General features: G+C 34.8%; 2 protein-coding genes and 1 pseudogene across 3 annotated transcripts in view; all 3 read right to left on the bottom strand.

Annotated features, from left to right (window-relative positions):
* Positions 1-18,201, bottom strand: part of LOC107615098 (UDP-glucosyl transferase 73CC6 pseudogene) — a 70,245-nt pseudogene that overhangs the window by 6,533 nt on the left and 45,511 nt on the right. The gene's annotated exons all lie outside the window — the stretch shown is intronic.
* On the bottom strand, positions 2,892-3,972 carry LOC107615099 (ATP-dependent DNA helicase pfh1-like). Its single transcript, XM_016317213.1, has 2 exons — positions 3,882-3,972; positions 2,892-3,682 (listed from the first exon to the last, which is right to left on the bottom strand). The coding sequence occupies exons 1-2, from the start codon at positions 3,970-3,972 to the stop codon at positions 2,892-2,894; spliced, it is 882 nt and encodes a 293-aa protein (XP_016172699.1).
* On the bottom strand, positions 12,739-14,019 carry LOC107615100 (uncharacterized). The gene is made up of 4 exons (XM_016317214.1): positions 13,812-14,019; positions 13,549-13,721; positions 13,304-13,440; positions 12,739-13,102 (listed from the first exon to the last, which is right to left on the bottom strand). Exons 1-4 carry the CDS (start codon positions 14,017-14,019, stop codon positions 12,739-12,741), a joined length of 882 nt encoding a protein of 293 aa, XP_016172700.1.

The following is an 18,201-nucleotide window of genomic DNA, read 5'->3' as shown; positions in this document are numbered from 1 at the left end:
GTCCTTGAAATCTGTTAGAGGACAAAGCAATTACTAATATAATAATTGCAAAAAGTATTATATTTCCACTTTGTATTGAAGTTGAGGCAGTATGTTTGTTCTATATAAACTCTTGAATGTCCAGTGTTTATGCTAAAGCTAACTTGGACAGATAGCCTGAAATAGAAACATATGCATATCTGGGTCTGATATAATCTTGCTCGCTGTGATTAATTAACACTGGCTTGCTTGCATGAACCACTTTACATTTAATAGATATACTGTCTTGTAGACATAGTTCCACATCATCATTTGATAGGATAGCATTTTAATTTTCTAACAACACTAAGTCTTCATTGTTATTAGCACCACTGTTTCTGAGTATATTTCCCATTTCAATACATGGTAAGTGATACATTGTTATTTCTCAAAAATAGATTTTGGATGAATACACAACTGTTTTCTAACATCTCAGTTGGAAACTCAAAGACAAGTAAGTTGACACTGATGCTCCTGAAACTCATTCTCTGGGATATTCTAATAACTATGGAAAACAATCTCTGACTCTCTGCTTTGGATGTATGAACTATAGACTATATTATATCATCAAGGTTGACTGGAAAAAGCTGTAACTTCTGGATTGCAAGACATCCAAGATAAACTGGAAAAGTGTACAGAATAGAGAAATGGTGTTGCTGAGGTGAGAAAGGAAGTTTGAGGGCTAAAAGAAGGAGGAACATCAAGGGTTTAAGTTGTATTATTCCTGTATTTTTCTTTAGTTTTTAGTTTTGGAATTTGAACTCGAGATTTATTTTGTATTTAAGTATTAGTTTTCTAATGTATAAAACAATTATAGCAAAAATTGTCACTAATAACTGTTTGATTTGTCTTGTAATAAAAATTGTATATTATATTGTGCAGCGATGAAGATCAAGTAAGGGAAAGAATTTTTTTTTAATTTGACAAGGCTTTCGCCACGCTTTTAAAGCGTGGCTGTATCTTGCTATCGCCACGCTTTAAAAGCGTGGCCATATCTCGTTATCGCTACGCTTTGAAAGCGTGGCCATATCTTGTTATCGCCACGCTTTGAAAGCATGGCCGTATCTCCCACATATGACCATGCTTTTAAACTTGGCAATCTATAAAAAGCATGGCGGAAAAAAAGCGTGGCGATAGGTAATCAAAAGCGTGGCGATAGAGCAACCGCCACGCTTACAGACGCTACCCTTTCAAAAGCATGGCAGTAGCTCAAAAAACGTGGTGAAAAGCTATTGCCACACTTTTTTCAGCTTTTCGCCACGCTTTAAAAGCATGGCAATAGAGTTGTTTTCTTGTAGTGCAACTTCTGCCAACTCTTATTTATAACTGTGTTTAATGGAAGTGTCTTTGTGGATGTGTTTAATAAAAATATATTTTTTATGGCTGTGTTTAATAGAATGTCTTTATAGATATATTTTCTGGATGTGTCTCTTTATATATGTGTTTAAGATATAATAATTAATTATTATTGACAATAAATTAATATATTGATACTCTATACTTTTCCTTTGATTTTCAACGTGTATAATAAATTTTATAAGCATGTGTAAATTGTAACATAATTACTCATGTTTTATATTAGGATGACGAAATTTAGTGGTTAGTGGTCTTATAAATTAAATCAAAATGATGATTGATCTTGTACATGATATAATTGGGATAACATGAAAAAAATATGAGCAGCAAATAGTAAACAGGTCAAGTATTCTAATGAAAACACATAATTTCGACTACATGAATATAAGTGGAAGTTGAGTGTTACTATTTCAACGGAAGCATGACAGCTGCATTATGGGTCTTCTTGGAGAATCTGCAAAGTGTAAATATAAGTGTAGTTATTACAAAGAAATATTATGTTGAAGTAATAACATAAGGAAATAGTTATTTGATAAAAACAAATCTAGTTTTTGAATTTAAAGAAGTTAATGTAATATAAGATATGCTAAAAATATTAGATATCTTACCAAGCGAAGAATATTATTGAGACCAATTTAAATATTCTTGAAAATTTTTTGATAGACAACATTATTTGTTGACGTGGAATTGTTTGATTGATCATGAGATATTATGATCTTTAGTCTATCTTTGTTGGTAATTCTTGAAACAGCTACATAAAGTTGTACATGTGTAAAAACAGGTTGCTTAAGTAGCAACCCAACATGATTTGAAGATTAACCTTGACTTTTATTTATGGTTATTGCATATGATAACATCAAAGGAAACTATCTTCTTTGAAATATGAATGGTAATTTTCCATCTGACGAGGTTAAGGTCATTCTAGGAATGACCTTTTTTCTAATATTGCTTCCTAATAAGACCTTAGCTTCGATTACTTTGTTGACTAGTCTTGTGATAACCAATCTAGTTCCATTACACAGACCGGCTGAATGATCAATATTTCGAATCAACATTATAGGACAACCTTCTTTAAAACAGAGTTCATGGTTGGGGAGTCCTGGTGATTTTATACTTGCTAAAAATTCTGGAGTGTGTATGCTAGCCAATGTGTCATTATCTCCTTCTTTAAAGTAAGGTGAATCTAAACTCAAGTATCTTTTCATTTCATTCTTATTCAAAGAGAGCATGTAATCGTTAAATTCTTCAACAACACTAATAGTTAGTGCAAGGATAGCCCTTCCTTGCAAATGTTCTATGTTTGAATAGTCCTTTAGATAGTCAATTTAAATTGCTTCAACAATTGCTTGGATTGGGTCGTTAAAATCTTTCAGTAAAAGTTCTTGTGGTATGTCAACTAACCCACATCCATCTTCTAGTTGCCCAAGCTTTCTATCACCTACATTCAGGATCCATCTTGCAAACGATTTCAATTCCTCACTATTGTGAATTCCAGTTAAAGTTCTTAATCTCATGTTCTATGTTAAGCTCAAAATTTGGCACTCATGCCACAGGTAAGAGGAATTAATTGAAGCATTAACAATGTCCTGTTTTGACCCTTTTGTGATAACTGGAAGAATTTGCCTGAAATCTCCGCTAAAGACTACAGTTTTACCACCAAAAGGTAGTGATAAACTTGAATCATTAGTAAAACGAAGCAAGTCTCTCATAGTCCGATCTAGTGCTTCAAAACAGAACTTATTCATCATTGGTGCTTCATCCCAAATAATAAGTTTTGTTTCAGAAATTAACTCTACCAATTGACTTCCTTGTTTAATGTTGCAAGTAGAATATTCATCAGGAGTAAGAGGTATTGCAAATCTGGAATGAGCTGTTCTTCCTCCAGGTAATAAAAGAGATGCTATACCATTTGAAGCAACTGTTAAGACAATTTCACCTTTTGACCTAATAGCAGCAGATAATATTTTCCAAATAAAAGTCTTACCTGTACCTCCATATCCGTATAAAAAGAAAACTCCTCCTGAATTTGAGTTCACTGCAGTAATAATTTTATCATAAATGGTCTTTTGTTCCGATGTCATTTGTGCTAAGTATTGACTGTGTTGTTCTGCTAACAAAACACGATCATAAAATAGTTCATCAAGTATTAATTTATTTTGCATAATTCCCCGCCTTTGAAGGTGTATGTTTTCCATATTAAGATATGGCATTGTTGGGAAATCACGTAGTGTCTTTCCGTTACTATTAAGTATTTGCTCGATTTCAATCAGAGTCAGTTGTAATAACTCAGATTCAGACAGAGTCAAATCTGCAATATGAATAAAACTTTCAATGAGTATGATATGATTTGTATGAAATTAGTAATGAATAATTTTTGTTAAAAAAATTCAGTTAATTTCTTATATTTTGTAACATGTGTATAAAAGCAGAATTATACAAAAAGTATGCTATAGATAAGAAATATAAACTTGAAAGGTAGGATTAAAATCTAGACAAGGAAATAAAACCTGGCGAGTTAAATATGGTGATATGATCATGTAGTATGCCATCTGATAATAGCGTAGAACTTTTTTCCCAAACGGCTTCAGGCCGTACCATTGTGTTTGACCACAAAAGTGTTGCAAAAAGATTGTGCACACAGTGTCCAGAGCCCCAGTGACTTGCTTCTTCAATTGCGTGAATATATTCTTGATCATCATCTAATAAACCTCGTGCATAACACGCATCTCTAAATGAAGAGTAGATGACGCTGATGAATTCATATTTGATGATATATTTTGACTCAATTTGGATGGATTCTAGCACATGAACTCACACTTAAGTACCAAAATAGCATACTTTTGTGTTTTGTCCCTAAATTGATATTAAATGTGAAAACATGCATTTTTGTGCTTAAATCGAGTAATTTAATTCCACTTTTATGCCATTCGATGCTGTGATATGTTTTGTGAGTGATTTCAGGTCATTTTGGCAAGATTGGCTAAGCAAAAGTGGAAGAAGGCATGTAGAAGGGAGAACACATGAAGATAACAAGGAAAAGCACACACAGCAAGGTGTGTGTGTGCACAAGCAAGCGTGCATACGCACAAAACCGAATCAGCCAAGTGTGCATGCACACAAGCCAGCGTGCATACGCACAAGAGAAAATTTGCATGTGTGCATGCACACAAGTACCTGTACGTACGCACAGGAGCCCATTCAGCCAAGTGTGCGGACGCACATGTCTGTGCGTCCTCACAGGACCCTGCACATGATTTCATTAATGAAACGCGTGATGTGCATTTTCTGAGGCCTTTTGGCCCAATTTTTGAAGGCTCAAGGCTGAAATGAAGTGCTATATGAAGGGGAATTGAAGACACATGAAGGCATTAGAGTAGAGGGCCACATTTTACATTTTTCTTAGCATAGTTAATTAGGAGTAGGAGTAGGAGTAGAGTAGAGAGCTCTCCTAGGGTTTATCAATTTCCTTTGTAGCATTTTATAGCAAGCTTAATTTTGGATTTTGATCATCTTTAATTGTAAGTACTCTTTAATTCCTCTTTAATTACATTGTCTTTATTTTCAATTTCCATTGGTTCAAGTTACTTTGTTCATATTTGCAATTTTGTGTTTCTTGAAGTTTTGATCAATGAATTTTATGCTTTATGCTCTCTTTATGTTTGATTGCTTGTTTATATTTGGTTTTGTTGATAGTTGGTTATAGTTTTCTAATTTTTCTTGCAATTTTCCATGTTTTACTCTTATGCACACAAGGTGTTTGTGAAAATGCTAATTATGAGTTATGAGTAGATTTTTCTACCTTGGCTTGTGGTTTGAGTTCCTAGGATACTAGAGTCATAATGTCTGACATTTAGTGGTAATTCTTGGGTAGTTAGTTGACTCTTGTTTCCATTGACGCTAGCTTTTTACTAACTAGTTTGGTAAGTTAGCTAGGACTTATGGATTAAGGTCAATTATGCTTGCTTGACTTACTCCTCGATGGTTGGGGTTAACTAGGCGAGATTGACTCTTCACAATTATCATAGTTGTGGTTATGACGATGATAGGATTCCTTGGATTCTCATTCCCAAGTCAAGGCTCTTTTGTTGCATTTATAGCATTTTCACTAGTTTTGATCTTGCTTCCCTTTACTTGTATTAATTCACAATTTTGCTTATCTCTTAGTTCTTTTATTGCTTAGTTCTTTTAATCTTTCATTTCTTGCTTGAAAACCCCTTTTTGCCTTAACAACCAAGGAAGTAACATCTCAATTGCGTCCTAGGGAGAACGACCCGATGTTGAAAGACTCTCGGTTTATATGTTTTAGAAATATTAAACTTTGTTTGAGAGGATGATTTGTTGGTTTGGGCTATACTTGCAATGAACCTATATATATTTTGATTAATCCTAAATCAACAATAGCTCCCTCATCAAGTTTTTGGCGCCGTTGTCGGGAAAGCAATTGAGTGCTATCTTTTGGTTGTTGTAAATATGTCCATAGTGTAAATAGCTTACTTTTTGGTTTTTTGGTTGTTTTTGTTAATATCTAGGTGTTTGTTTTTCTTGTTTGTTGATGTCTTTTGTTTTCACTTTTTACTTTCTCTATGAGATATCACCCTAGTTGCTTAGAGCTTGGTTGTGCGTATTTAATAGGGTATGATGAATTCCAATTGGGATTGTATCTTGGAGTGAGAAAAGCGATGGAGGGAGGAGGAATCTTTCCCATACTACAACGAGCCAAATCCTTCCCCAAGCCCTCCCCTATATGAATATCAAACCCAAGGATATGAAGGATACCCCATACATAACCTCCAACCACCAACCCTTCAAGTACCATATCATACACCTCCATGGAATCAAAATGTCTACACATCTTGCTACCAACGTTATGAACCATCACCCCTACCCTCTTATACACCACCTCAATACCCTCATCCACATGACACACCTTCCAACTATACAACCTTTCTCCCAACCTTTGAACCCTCTCTTCCACTCAAATTTGATGTTTTCCAACCCTTGCCCCAAGAACAACAAGACATTCAAGCATTCTTCTAAGAGCAAGAAGGGTTTCGAAAGAAGCAAGGGGAGTTCATTGCTATCATAGCCGAAGCGGTGAACCGCTTGGCCTCATTACGCTCAACCATTCAAGACATCCCCCTTGAAAAAGGTGGAGGATCAAGTAAGGAGTGTAGGAAGGAGGAGAACATGGAGCCTCAAGGAAAGGAAGAGGAGCCAAGGCTTGAGTCACAAGAGGAGGAAGGTAGAGCTAGTGAACCGGAAGAAGTAAATGGAGAGTCGAGGGAATTTGATCAAGAAGTGGGTGGCATCAACAATGATTTTTTGTCCACCTCGGTCAACCCCCTCAATGATCTAGAAGAACCCTTCCCTCTTGAGTATGAGAGAGATAGGGAAGAGCTTGAGAAGAGTGGTGAGGAAGAGGTGATCATCCAAGAAGTGGAGGCATACATGCAAGAGTTTACAAAAGTGACTCCAATCCAAAGGCAATTTGAATGGGTGACAATTTCCTCCATGAGCTTCATAGGCCCATACCAATATGCTCTATTGGAAATGGATCACCAACTTAAGGTGCTTCTTAGGGTGTTCAACAATGAAAGATTGGGTGTTGGTTGTCAAAAGAATTCAAGGTATAAGTGGTGCAAGATTCAATTGGGAGGAGTCCAACATTCAATTGGGTGCTTCAAAGGTGCTTGGGAAGGTTGTTCATCCAAGTGCAAAAGCAAGCATCAACAAGAGGGTGATAGAGAAACCAAAGTATGGGATCCGGGCATACATGTCTACAACCAACAATTTTGGATCCAAAGTTCTTACTTGAGGTTGCTTAGGAGCTTAATGTACTTCGTCTGGGATCCCGGAGGATCTTTGAAGAGCAAGCATGGTTGGCAACTCAAGGATGGGTGGAAGCACAAGCCTCCTTGATGTGAGCTCCAACCAAAAGTCCAACTTGAGGACTTTAAACCAAAGTGCTAGGTGGGAGACACCCCACCATGGTAATATCCTTTCAACCCTTCTTTCTTTTAGTTTTTGTTTATTGAATTTTGCCTCTTTAATTAGCTTAATTTGATTGCATTCTAGGTTTAAATTAGTTGTATTTTATGTTTGATCATGTGTTTTTGAAGAATGATGTGTTTTGGGCTTGAAAAACTTTGATTGATATCATGGTTCGTGCATTAGAAGCTTTAAAAAGGTTGCAGATACAGAGTTCTGTGCGTGCGCACAGCCATGTGCGTACACACACTTCTCCTGTTTTTCCCCATCTGTGCGTGCGCACCGATGTGTGCGTACGCACACCTGGTTTCACACGCTCTGTTCGCAGTACTCGCACCCTCTATGCACGTGCACTCCACCACATTTTCATTCTGTGCGCATGCACACCACTTTGTGCGTACGCACACATGGTCATTTTATATTAAAAAAAAGTGTGTTTTGTGCGTGCGCACAGCCCTGTGCACACGCACACGTCTTGACACCCCCTCTGCCAATAGCGCTCGCACGCCCTGTGCATCTGAATGCCCTTAAATTTGCTGGTGTGCGTACGCACGAGTCGCGGTCTAGGAAGTAATGAGAAAAGCTGCTCTGTTGCGCCACTCTTCACCTCCTTTCTCCTTTCCTTCTTTCCACTTCTACAACCCCTCAACCCCTTCTTCAGGCGACCACCACCTTCGCCATCCAACCTCCGCCGCCGGAGCCACCACCACCATCGTCTCTCTCTCTCTCTTCTCTTTTCACCTTCTTTCTTTCTCTTTCTTCTTCTTTCTCTCTTCTCTTCTCCGGCTAAACTCCGTCGCCGTGAGCCTCGCAGTGGCTAACACAAGTGTCACTGTTACCTATCTTTTTCTTTTCCATCCTTCAACTTTGCAATTTTCTTGCTTTAATCTTCCTTGTTTTGTTTAGTTGCTTGCTTGATTTCTATTTTCTTTATTTAACTTCGGGTATTTAGCTTAAGTTTTGCTTAATGATTTATTTGTTTTTTCATTGCAAGTATTCAATTTTGGATTTATGGGTTGTCGATGTTTGAATCTTTGCTCGAGTTTGTTGAATATGTGCACCGCATACTATGTGTTTGTTTAAATGCCTGAGTGAACTTTTTGTTTATGTTGTCATAACCATATGTGTTAGACTATATCCTTGTTTGGCATTCCAATATAGAATTGTGCACTTTTAAATGATTATGATATTATTTTGGATTGGAATTTCAATCATGTACTTGATCATTGTCTTGAGTTACTAGCACCAAATTGATTTAGAAATTGACTTTTTGTCTCTTATTTGGTACAATTTTTAAAAGGTACATATTCAATTTAGTAAATTGAATGGAATTGCTTGTTCATCATGGTCTTTAAGTCAATATAATCACATCACAAGGTATTTGCTCCTTGTTAATGCTTTGCATTTGTTTGAGTTGACTTAACTTGATTCTATCAAGACTTGTCACTTTTTGTAACAAACACCTTAACCATGTGATTATTTGATTATTCCTAAGGATGAACAAGTAATTTTCTTTTCATCATGGTTATTGTTAATTGTGCTATTTTATATCGATTTTGCTCTTTCACTTGCACACCTTCAATATCCAATAATTCCTACATTCAATTCACTCTTGTTATAGTTGTCTAAGTTTGCATGTGCCTGAATGACACTTATCTCTTACTTGCATCTTAGGCCATTTAATTGAGGAACTCATTCTTACTTTTTGATTGTGTTGATGCCACTTTAACCGGCCATTGTGTGTATTCCACACCACTATGCAAACTTCCTCAATTAGATGCTTATCTGCTTTCTCCTTTACCTTTTTGTGCTACTTGCCCTATAATTCCTAATTATACCTTATTCACTCTTTTTGAGAATGAGAGATAACGGCAAGGAGCTAGGAGAGGAGGAGGACACAAAGGATGGAGATGCCGAGAATGCATTGAGCATCGGCAATTTTCACACAACCCAAGCCCCCGCATCCGCCAACCGAAGGTGGAGGAACTTAGAGACATTCTCTCCGGATCATGTTCATGCACGGAGGACCGTGCAATGCTTAAGTGTGGGGGAGGATTCGTCATTTTAGGGTGTAAATTCTCTTTTATGAACACTTTGCACTTTATTTTTTGTTTCTTGTTATTATGTTTCTTGTAGATATTTGGAGTGTTTTTTTTTATTGTTGCATTGCACTTTCTTCTAGTATATATATATATATATATACATCTTAGTTCATCCATAGTTATTGCATCTTTCGCATGGTATATATTTTATAGATAGAAGTTGTGATTGGATAATGTGAATAGTATAGCACCTAATTCAATTTTGTCCTAATTGTTCATGTTAGTTTTTGGTTGTTGAAAATTAGAAAAAGAACTAGGAAATTTTGAAAATTGCATCCATCACAACATACATACATATAGGAAATAACTTTTGGTGAAAAACAACAAAGATTTCCAAGAATTTTGTTTCAAGGGCATTCTATTGAATTGATTGGGAAAATTATTTTCAAACTTGCTTGAATGATTTTATTTTGGAACATAGAAGAGTAAAGAACAAATACCTTGTGAGATTTGAGCCTTAATGAGTGGTTACACATTTTAACCACTAATTTTGTTCATTGTGTGATATATCTCTTCTATGATTGTAATCTTGGTTTTGTTTGATTCTTTATTTCCAACGATTGATGTTTTGAATTGCATTGAGCATGATTGAGGCCATCTTTGATAAAAGCTTACTTTACCCATATAGCCTACCCTTTGCATCTACCATTTGTTAACCCTTCTGAGCTTTATCTACCCCGTTGTTCTTGATATTAGCACATCACAACCTTAAGCGGAAAACCATGATTTACCTTGGATTGTATCCTTGACTAGCTTAGGTTGAGGAGTGTGTTGCATTTAAGTGTGGGGGAATTTTGGGAAATATTGGTAGTGAATGAAAATGTTTAATTTGGGTATTTCATTGAAAATTTTGGAAAATGGGAACAATCATGTATGAACTACTAAAACCATATGCATTTTATTTTCAAAAAAAAAGAGAGAGAAAATATTATCATCATAAAAAGGGAATGAAAGCTACCCTAAGTGAAGAGAAATGAATAAGAAATGCATATGTGATGTGAATGATAAAGCATACATGAATGTTTGTGAAAAAGAAATGGTGGGAAGTTAGGATTGCATGTCTTTATTATTGGGTTGATATAGGTTGAGTTGGATACTTAAATTAATCAAGGATTCAAACCATTTTTAGTCCACTTAGCTATATCTATCCCACCTTAACCCTAACCCCATTACAACCCTAATAAGTCCTCATGATAAGTGCATTCATGCATCACTTGTTGTTGATTGTTAGATGAAAAGCAAATCCTTGAAAACATGATTAGAGGAGACTTGAGTGAATTGACCCTTAGACACCGAGTGATTAGAGTGTACACACACACCTAGTGAGGTTCAATTACTCAATTCTATGTCTCCATGCCCTTATCATGTATTCTTGCAAGTTGTTTTGTTTTAAATGAGTGAATCAATTCTTTAGACTTTGATTGCATTGAATTGCTTCTTTGCTTCGCCCTATATGTCTATACACTTGCTTGGAATTTGATTGTTTTCACCAAATCAATAGGACATTATATATATATATATATATATAGTTGCATTCCATAAGTTGATTACCCCTTTTTGATCATTTTTCTTGTTGGTTTAGCATGAGGACATGCTATTGTTTAAGTGTGGGGAAATTGATGAATCCATATTTGATGATATATTTTGACTCAATTTGGATGGATTCTAGCACATAAATTTATACTTAAGCACCAAAATAGCATACTTGTGTTTTGTCCCTAAATTGATCTTAAATGTGAAAACATGCATTTTGTGCTTAAATTGAGTAATTTAATTCCACTTTTATGCCATTCGATGCCGTGATATATTTTGTGAGTGATTTCAGGTCATTTTGGCAAGATTGGCTAAGCAAAAGTGGAAGAAGTAATGTAGAAAGGAGAACACATGAAGAAAATAAGGAAAAGCACACACAGCAAGGTGTGCGTGCGCACAAGCAAGCGTGCGTACGTACAAGACCGAATCAGCCAAGTGTGCGTGTGCACAAGCCAGTGTGCGTACGCACAAGAGAAAATTTGCATGTGTGCGTGCGCACAAGTACCTGTGCGTACGCACAGGAGCCCATTCAGCCAAGTGTGCGGACGCACACGTCTGTGCGTCCGCACAGGACCCTACACGTGATTTCATTAATGAAACGCGTGTTGTGCATTTTCTGAGGCCTTTTGGCCCAATTTTTGAAGGCTCAAGGCTGAAATGAAGTGCTATATGAAGGGGATTGAAGACACATGAAGGCGTTAGAGTAGAGGGCCACATTTTACATTTTTCTTAGCATAGTTAATTAGGAGTAGGAGTAGGAGTAGAGTAGAGAGCTCTCCTAGGGTTTATCAATTTTCTTTGTAGCATTTTATAGCAAGCTTAATTTTGGATTTTGATCATCTTTAATTGTAAGTACTCTTTAATTCCTCTTTAATTACATTGTCTTTATTTTCAATTTCCTTTGGTTCAAGTTACTTTGTTCATATTTGCAATTTTGTGTTTCTTGAAGTTTTGATCGATGAATTTTATGCTTTATGCTCTCTTTATGTTTGATTGCTTGTTTATATTTGGTTTTGTTGATAGTTAGTTATAGTTTTCTAATTTTTCTTGCAATTTTCCATGTTTTACTCTTATGCACACAAGGTATTTGTGAAAATGCCAATTATGAGTTTTGAGTAGATTTTCCCACCTTGGCTTGTGGTTTGAGTTTCTAGGATACTAGAGTCATAATGTCCGACATTTAGTGGTAATTCTTGGGTAGTTAGTTGACTCTTGTTTCCATTGACGCTAGCTTTTTATTAACTAGTTTGGTAAGTTAGCTAGGACTTATAGATTAAGGTCAATTATGCTTGCTTGACTTACTCCTCGATGGTTAGGGTTAACTAGGCGAGATTGACTCATCACAATTATCATAGTTGTGGTTATGACGATGATAGGATTCCTTGGATTCTCATTCCCAAGTCAAGGCTCTTTTGTTGCATTTATAGCATTTTCACTAGTTTTGATCTTGCTTTCCTTTACTTGCATTAATTCACAATTTTGCTTATCTCTTAGTTATTTTATTGCTTAGTTCTTTTAATCTTTCATTTCTTGCTTGAAAATCCCTTTTTGCTTTAACAACCAAGGAAGTAACATCTCAATTGCGTCCTAGGGAGAACGACCCGAGGTTGAAAGACTCTCGGTTTATATGTTTTAGAAATCTTAAACTTTAATTGAGAGGATGATTTGTTGGTTTGGGCTATACTTGCAATGAACCTATATATATATTTTGATTAATCCTAGATCGACAATAGCTCTCTCATCAGACACCATTGTATGTTTTTACATCTTGATAACTTGTTGGACCTCTTACAATATTCAATAGCATTCTAAGATAGTATAAATCACCGTATGATGGTGGGACAAAGAATAATCTACCAATTACTTGAGCACTTTTTCTTGGTTCCCAAGTTCTGATGCTCCGTTTCCAAACAAAATGAGTTGGGAAGTCATTGTAAGTTAATTGTCTGGCTGATTCATAAGTTGCATTTGCTTTGAACCATGCTATGAACATTGATTCTTTGATTGTTGCTCTGTTTACCGTGGTTTGCAATGTGACGTTATCTTCAAATAGAATCGTCTGCTCATTAGGCAAGTGAAAACTCAGCCATTCAACTGATGGTTTCCTATAATGTATATCATATGCAAATATCCTCCAAAAAGATTCACATGGAAAGATGTACCAATAATCATAAAACATTTTTATTTCATCTAGAATGAAATTAGCACGATCAACTTTTGAATTTGAATAGAAAGATGTTGTTACTCTATCATTTCCTTTGTTAATGTACTTGAATAGATACTTGATTTAACGTGATTGATTGCACCACTCAACATTTATATGAGCACCATATTTTAACAATAGGAATCTATTATAAGGCACAACATAACGATTATCCAACTGAATACCTGAAACCTCAATGGTTCTATTATCATCTTGACGCCTATATACTAGATATCCATTCTGATCAATGGTAGTAAAATCAACAAATTTTTTTGAAAAATGACGAACGCACTGACCGTTTTCCATGCAAGGGGAGTTTTTCTTTGCAAGCCCACATGGCCCATGTACCATAAAATGCTTAACTGCTTCATAATAATTTAGATCATGTAATGGATCTGGGATCTCAGCTGATATGATTTTGTCAATATCTTCTGGAGAAGGATATTTATATTCTGCTGCAAGAAATAGTAATATATGTGCATGTGGCAATCCACATTTCTGGAACTCGATGGTATATATCACTGCAACAAAGAATTGTTATACACCCCAATCAATTGACTTTTTCATACTGTAGTTTTTTTTTAAATGATTAAATAATAATGTTATTTTACCTGCTTTGGAAACACCAAAAATTCTATTTCTATGAATGTCTTTGATAAGCTTCTCCAACTTTGCTTTGAATAGTCTGCAAATTACATTGTGTCTGTCTTCAAGCTTCAAGTTGGTCTCTTTGCAATAACGTTTGATTTCTTCCCATTGTGGATTGCAAGTAAATGTAATAAATAAATCTGGATAACCAATTGATCTGTAGATGGCCATTGCATCTTGATAATTTTGGATCATATATCTTGGTCCACCTATAAAGGTTGCTTATAGAATAATGCGCTTTCCAATGTTAGCTGCTTCAATTTCTCCATTGAGAATTGCATCTTTTAGTCCCTTATAGATTTCAGCTCTAAATTCTTTTTGTTTTGAGTACACATATTTCAGCCTAGAAGCTTCAATCATTGAGTAGGCATCAACTATGAATTGTTGAAAAAGTCTTCGAGAATAGATCAAAACACCCTCACGTAAATTTCTATGCTATATTTTGAAAGCAAAGAAATCCCTCATACTTACATAGGAGCTTTCATTGTTAGGATTGGTGTTAACTATATTCAACGAAAGTTTTTCCCTCCAACCATCTTCACCATATGGAAACAATAAAGGATATTGTAATCCTAGGTATGACGGATGTAGTTCAAAAATCTGTTTAAGTTCACTAGACTTTGTTTCAATAATAATATCCCTTTCTTGTGTATGTGGATCAAAATCTTTGACAACCAAGCCTGCAACCTCATCAACTGATGGCAAGTTGTATGTTCTTCCATCTTTACCTCTTTTTCCAATGAGTTTAAGATGCACGTTTGTTTGGGGATTATTAGTCAGGACATCCCGCATCAAACGAAAAGATTTTGTAAGAACATTATGTGTATCTAGAATTTGTATAATGTCTAAAACTATGTCAACATTCCATTTATCTGCTTCTTTGTCAGAATTGAAAAGTAAAAGCAACTTGTGTAATTATTTTTGAAACACTGCATAGAAGTTTTTAAATTCAGATGAAGCAACATTATTATATGATACCTTACAACTGAAGTCCGGTTTTTAATCTCATTTTGAGTGTCATAAATGTATAGTTGAGCAAATTTTGCTGACGCTCCTTCTTGTAGCAATAAACTTCCCAGTAGGTGATAATTTTAACCATGCAAAATGAAGGTAGGGGGTCCTCGACTATTGTTGTTAACGGGTCTATCTATTTCGCCCCCGAACGAAGTAAAAGTAAACGTGCTATTATATGTGCAAGTATTATTTTGGAAATGAATAGCTTTTACATTTGAACCAAAGAATAACTCATCAAGAATTCCTGGTGGTTGTTGTAGTCTTGGTAGCTGCACTTGACCTCGACGGCAACACTAAGTGAATTTAGGATTTCTTGAATTATAATGTCTATCAATTTGTTCATCATGCCAGAACCTAGCGCCACGGTGCTCACACTGAAAATCTGGATCCCCCATATCTACATAACCTGTAAATTATGGGTTCTTTTTAAAAATCAACTTGAATGTTAAATAGGCTCTAAAAGGAATGATTCATATTTCAATGTACTACATTCTCTTTCATTTTACAACATAATGTCAGGCTGTAAATTATGTGGTTCTTCAACTGTACAATAAAGACATCAAAATTTGGCAGACTCGTGTAATAACAATAGCATATTCTAAAATATATGAATAAATATTTATGCGTTAATTAGATGACTTTCCTATTAGAAAATGAACCTTTACATGTGCTTCTTTAGATATTAATTTGGTTATATGAAACGAACAACATACCATGGTCTTCATGTGTTTCATCGTGATTGTCACAATTAGAATTGTCCTCTTCTACCGTGCCTGCCATTCAATAGTAATTCATAAGCTGTTAAAATTGGAGAATTCATTAAATACAGATACACTGAATTAGATGTTGCACTTATCAATTAAAATTAAAGATTGAGTACATAATATAAATGATCATTTAACTTATTTTATTTAGGAGCTAACAGTCAGGAATTTTTTTACAAAATGACACTGAGCATTGAATTTGGATAATATTATTTTCAAAAATACATCTGATAACAAAATTTGTGGCATTACAATTTGTTTGTTCAATAAATTTTTTATTTTGTTAATTCACGGGCATTATAAAACCACCTAAAAATAGTCAACTTAATGACTGAAGACATCTATTATTCTACATGCCAATTGGAGTTAAAAGTGTATAGATAGATTTTATTCTCTCTTTTAGCCTCCTTGCCATTCAATAGTGATTCGTAAGCTGTTAACATTGGAGAATTCCTTAATTACAGATACACTACAATAGAGGTAGCATTTATCAATTAAAATTAAAGGCTGAGTACATAATGTAAATGATTATTTAACTTATTTTATTCAGGAAGTAACAAATCAGAAAAAGGTTTTAAAAATGGCACTGAGCATTGAATTTAAATGATGTAATTTTCAAGAATACACCTAATAACAAAATTTCAGGCATTAGAATTTGTTTGTTCAATTGATTTTATATTTTATCAATTGACGGGCCTTATAAAACTACTAAAATACAATATCATTATAGAAACCTCAATAACTAACCACTAAAAAAAGTCAACTTAATGAATAAAGACATCTATTGTTCTACATGCCAATTGGAGTAAAAGTGTATAGCGAGATTTTATAACTGTCTTCTAGCTTCCCTGTCATTTAATAGTGATTGGTGAGCTGTTAAAATAAAAGATTTTCTTAAATACAGATACACTAAATTAGAGGTTCACTTATCAATTAAAATTAAAGACTGAGTAGATAATGTCAATGATCATTTAGCATATTTCATTCAAGAACGAACGAATTAGAAAAATTTATAAACAATGGCAGTAAACATTAGAATACACATGATAACAAAATTTGTGGCATTACAGTTTTTTTTGTTCAATTGATTTTGTATTTTATCAATTAACGGGCATTAAAAAAAGTCAATTTAATGAATACCCCCATCCCCTCTCTGTCTCTCTCTAGAAGGAAAACCCTAACTGAATACCCTCTCTATCTGTCTAAGTTCCAGCGCTGCCAGCAACAGTAGTGTTGACTTCTCTGTCCTTGTTGTGTCGTCAAGGCTAGAACTTTCGTCGTCGTCGTCGGCCAGCCCCTCTTCACCTGGATTCGTTAGCCTCGCATCGCCAGATGGTTTGCTCGGAGGTGCTGTTGCCATCGTGATTTGTATCCTTGTGGTATCATCAAGCCCACCTCTGTAGTCATCTTCAGCGGCCGTGCTGAACTCGTGTCGCTATCCTTGTTATCTTCGCCCGTCTCTGACGATGATCCCTCTCTCTATCAAGCTCACGGCCAAGTGCCATCATGTCTTACTCTGCCGCCGTGGACACTTCTACCGCCGTGGACTATTCGCCGTCTGTCTCTACTGCCATAAAAAATCATACGGTTTGATTATGTTATTCTCTCTCTTTCTTTACTTCTTCTGTAGCTCAATCTACTTTTTTTTATTTGGTTAATTATAATGATTCTGAATTGGTGTTTTAAGATTCTGGATTCTGGTAGTTGTAATTGCCAATAGAAGTGATAATTTTGTTTTGATTAACTCTATTGATTAACATAATAGAATCTGGTTGCTGCTTGTTTTGTTGCTTTTGTTCTTTTAATTTTGGAATACTTATGTTGAGTGTAGACGGAAATTTCAGAAACTTTTTGGAATTATTTTGTTGATCATGAAAAATCCAATTTGACATTGATGCCAATAATCACATGAAGCCTTTTTTTTAAAGATAATTTGTTTCATAATAACTTCTAAAGAATTTGAATGTGTATTTTTTTTATGGATGACATTTTATTTTGCTGTATGTAATCTGTTCTTGATGATTTGTCATAAGTTGTGGGTTTGGTTGAAAATTTGTTAATGTTTTTTAGATGTTTGAAGTTGTCTGTGATCTTTTATTGATAAATTATAGTCAAATTATTTTGTGAAATTGTGAGATATTAAATTTTACTAATTTAGAAATAATTTAATTAAAAATTTTGAAATTATATATTCAACTTTGAATAATTTTATTTTATATTTAAATAAACCTGTTGAACTCCAGTTGAAGCACAGTTACACAATTGAACAATTGAATCAGTCACTTACCGGTTGGATTCTAACAAACTTAGAAAACCTACTGTCATGATCTATTTGAAATATCTATTTATTTTCAAGTCAAATGTCCCTGCATTTTATGATTATATGGATATTATGCATAATATTACTAATACTTTGTTGAACAATGAATCCGTTTGAACCTATCTCATTTTTAACTACCGTATTTGTAATTTAAGTGATCTTATTTTGACTAACACAACCTTGTGTATAATAAGTAGCTATAGTTTCATCTTTTGACATATGTCATAGAATAATGATATTGCAAAAACTCAAATC

The sequence above is a fragment of the Arachis ipaensis genome, chromosome B9 (genome assembly GCF_059453495.1).
Source record: "Arachis ipaensis isolate K30076 ecotype BB chromosome B9, ASM5945349v1, whole genome shotgun sequence".
NCBI lineage: Eukaryota > Viridiplantae > Streptophyta > Magnoliopsida > Fabales > Fabaceae > Arachis > Arachis ipaensis.
The sequence above is the reverse complement of the archived record's forward strand: the minus strand, read 5'-3'. Positions and strand labels throughout refer to the sequence as shown.

What these genes read in the sequence shown, in the direction of transcription:
- LOC107615099 (XM_016317213.1), bottom strand. Translation starts at nt 3,972, where the DNA reads ATGGTACGGCCTGAAGCCGTTTGGGAAAAAAGTTCTACGCTATTATCA. An exon ending in CACCATATTTAACTCGCCAG is followed by an intron (nt 3,683 to 3,881) that starts GTTTTATTTCCT and finishes TTCATATTGCAG; the next exon opens with ATTTGACTCTGTCTGAATCT.
- LOC107615100 (XM_016317214.1), bottom strand. Translation starts at nt 14,019, where the DNA reads ATGGCCATCTACAGATCAATTGGTTATCCAGATTTATTTATTACATTT. An exon ending in AAGCAGTTAAGCATTTTATG is followed by an intron (nt 13,441 to 13,548) that starts GTACATGGGCCA and finishes ACCATTGATCAG; the next exon opens with AATGGATATCTAGTATATAG. An exon ending in GCTCATATAAATGTTGAGTG is followed by an intron (nt 13,103 to 13,303) that starts GTGCAATCAATC and finishes TATACATTATAG; the next exon opens with GAAACCATCAGTTGAATGGC.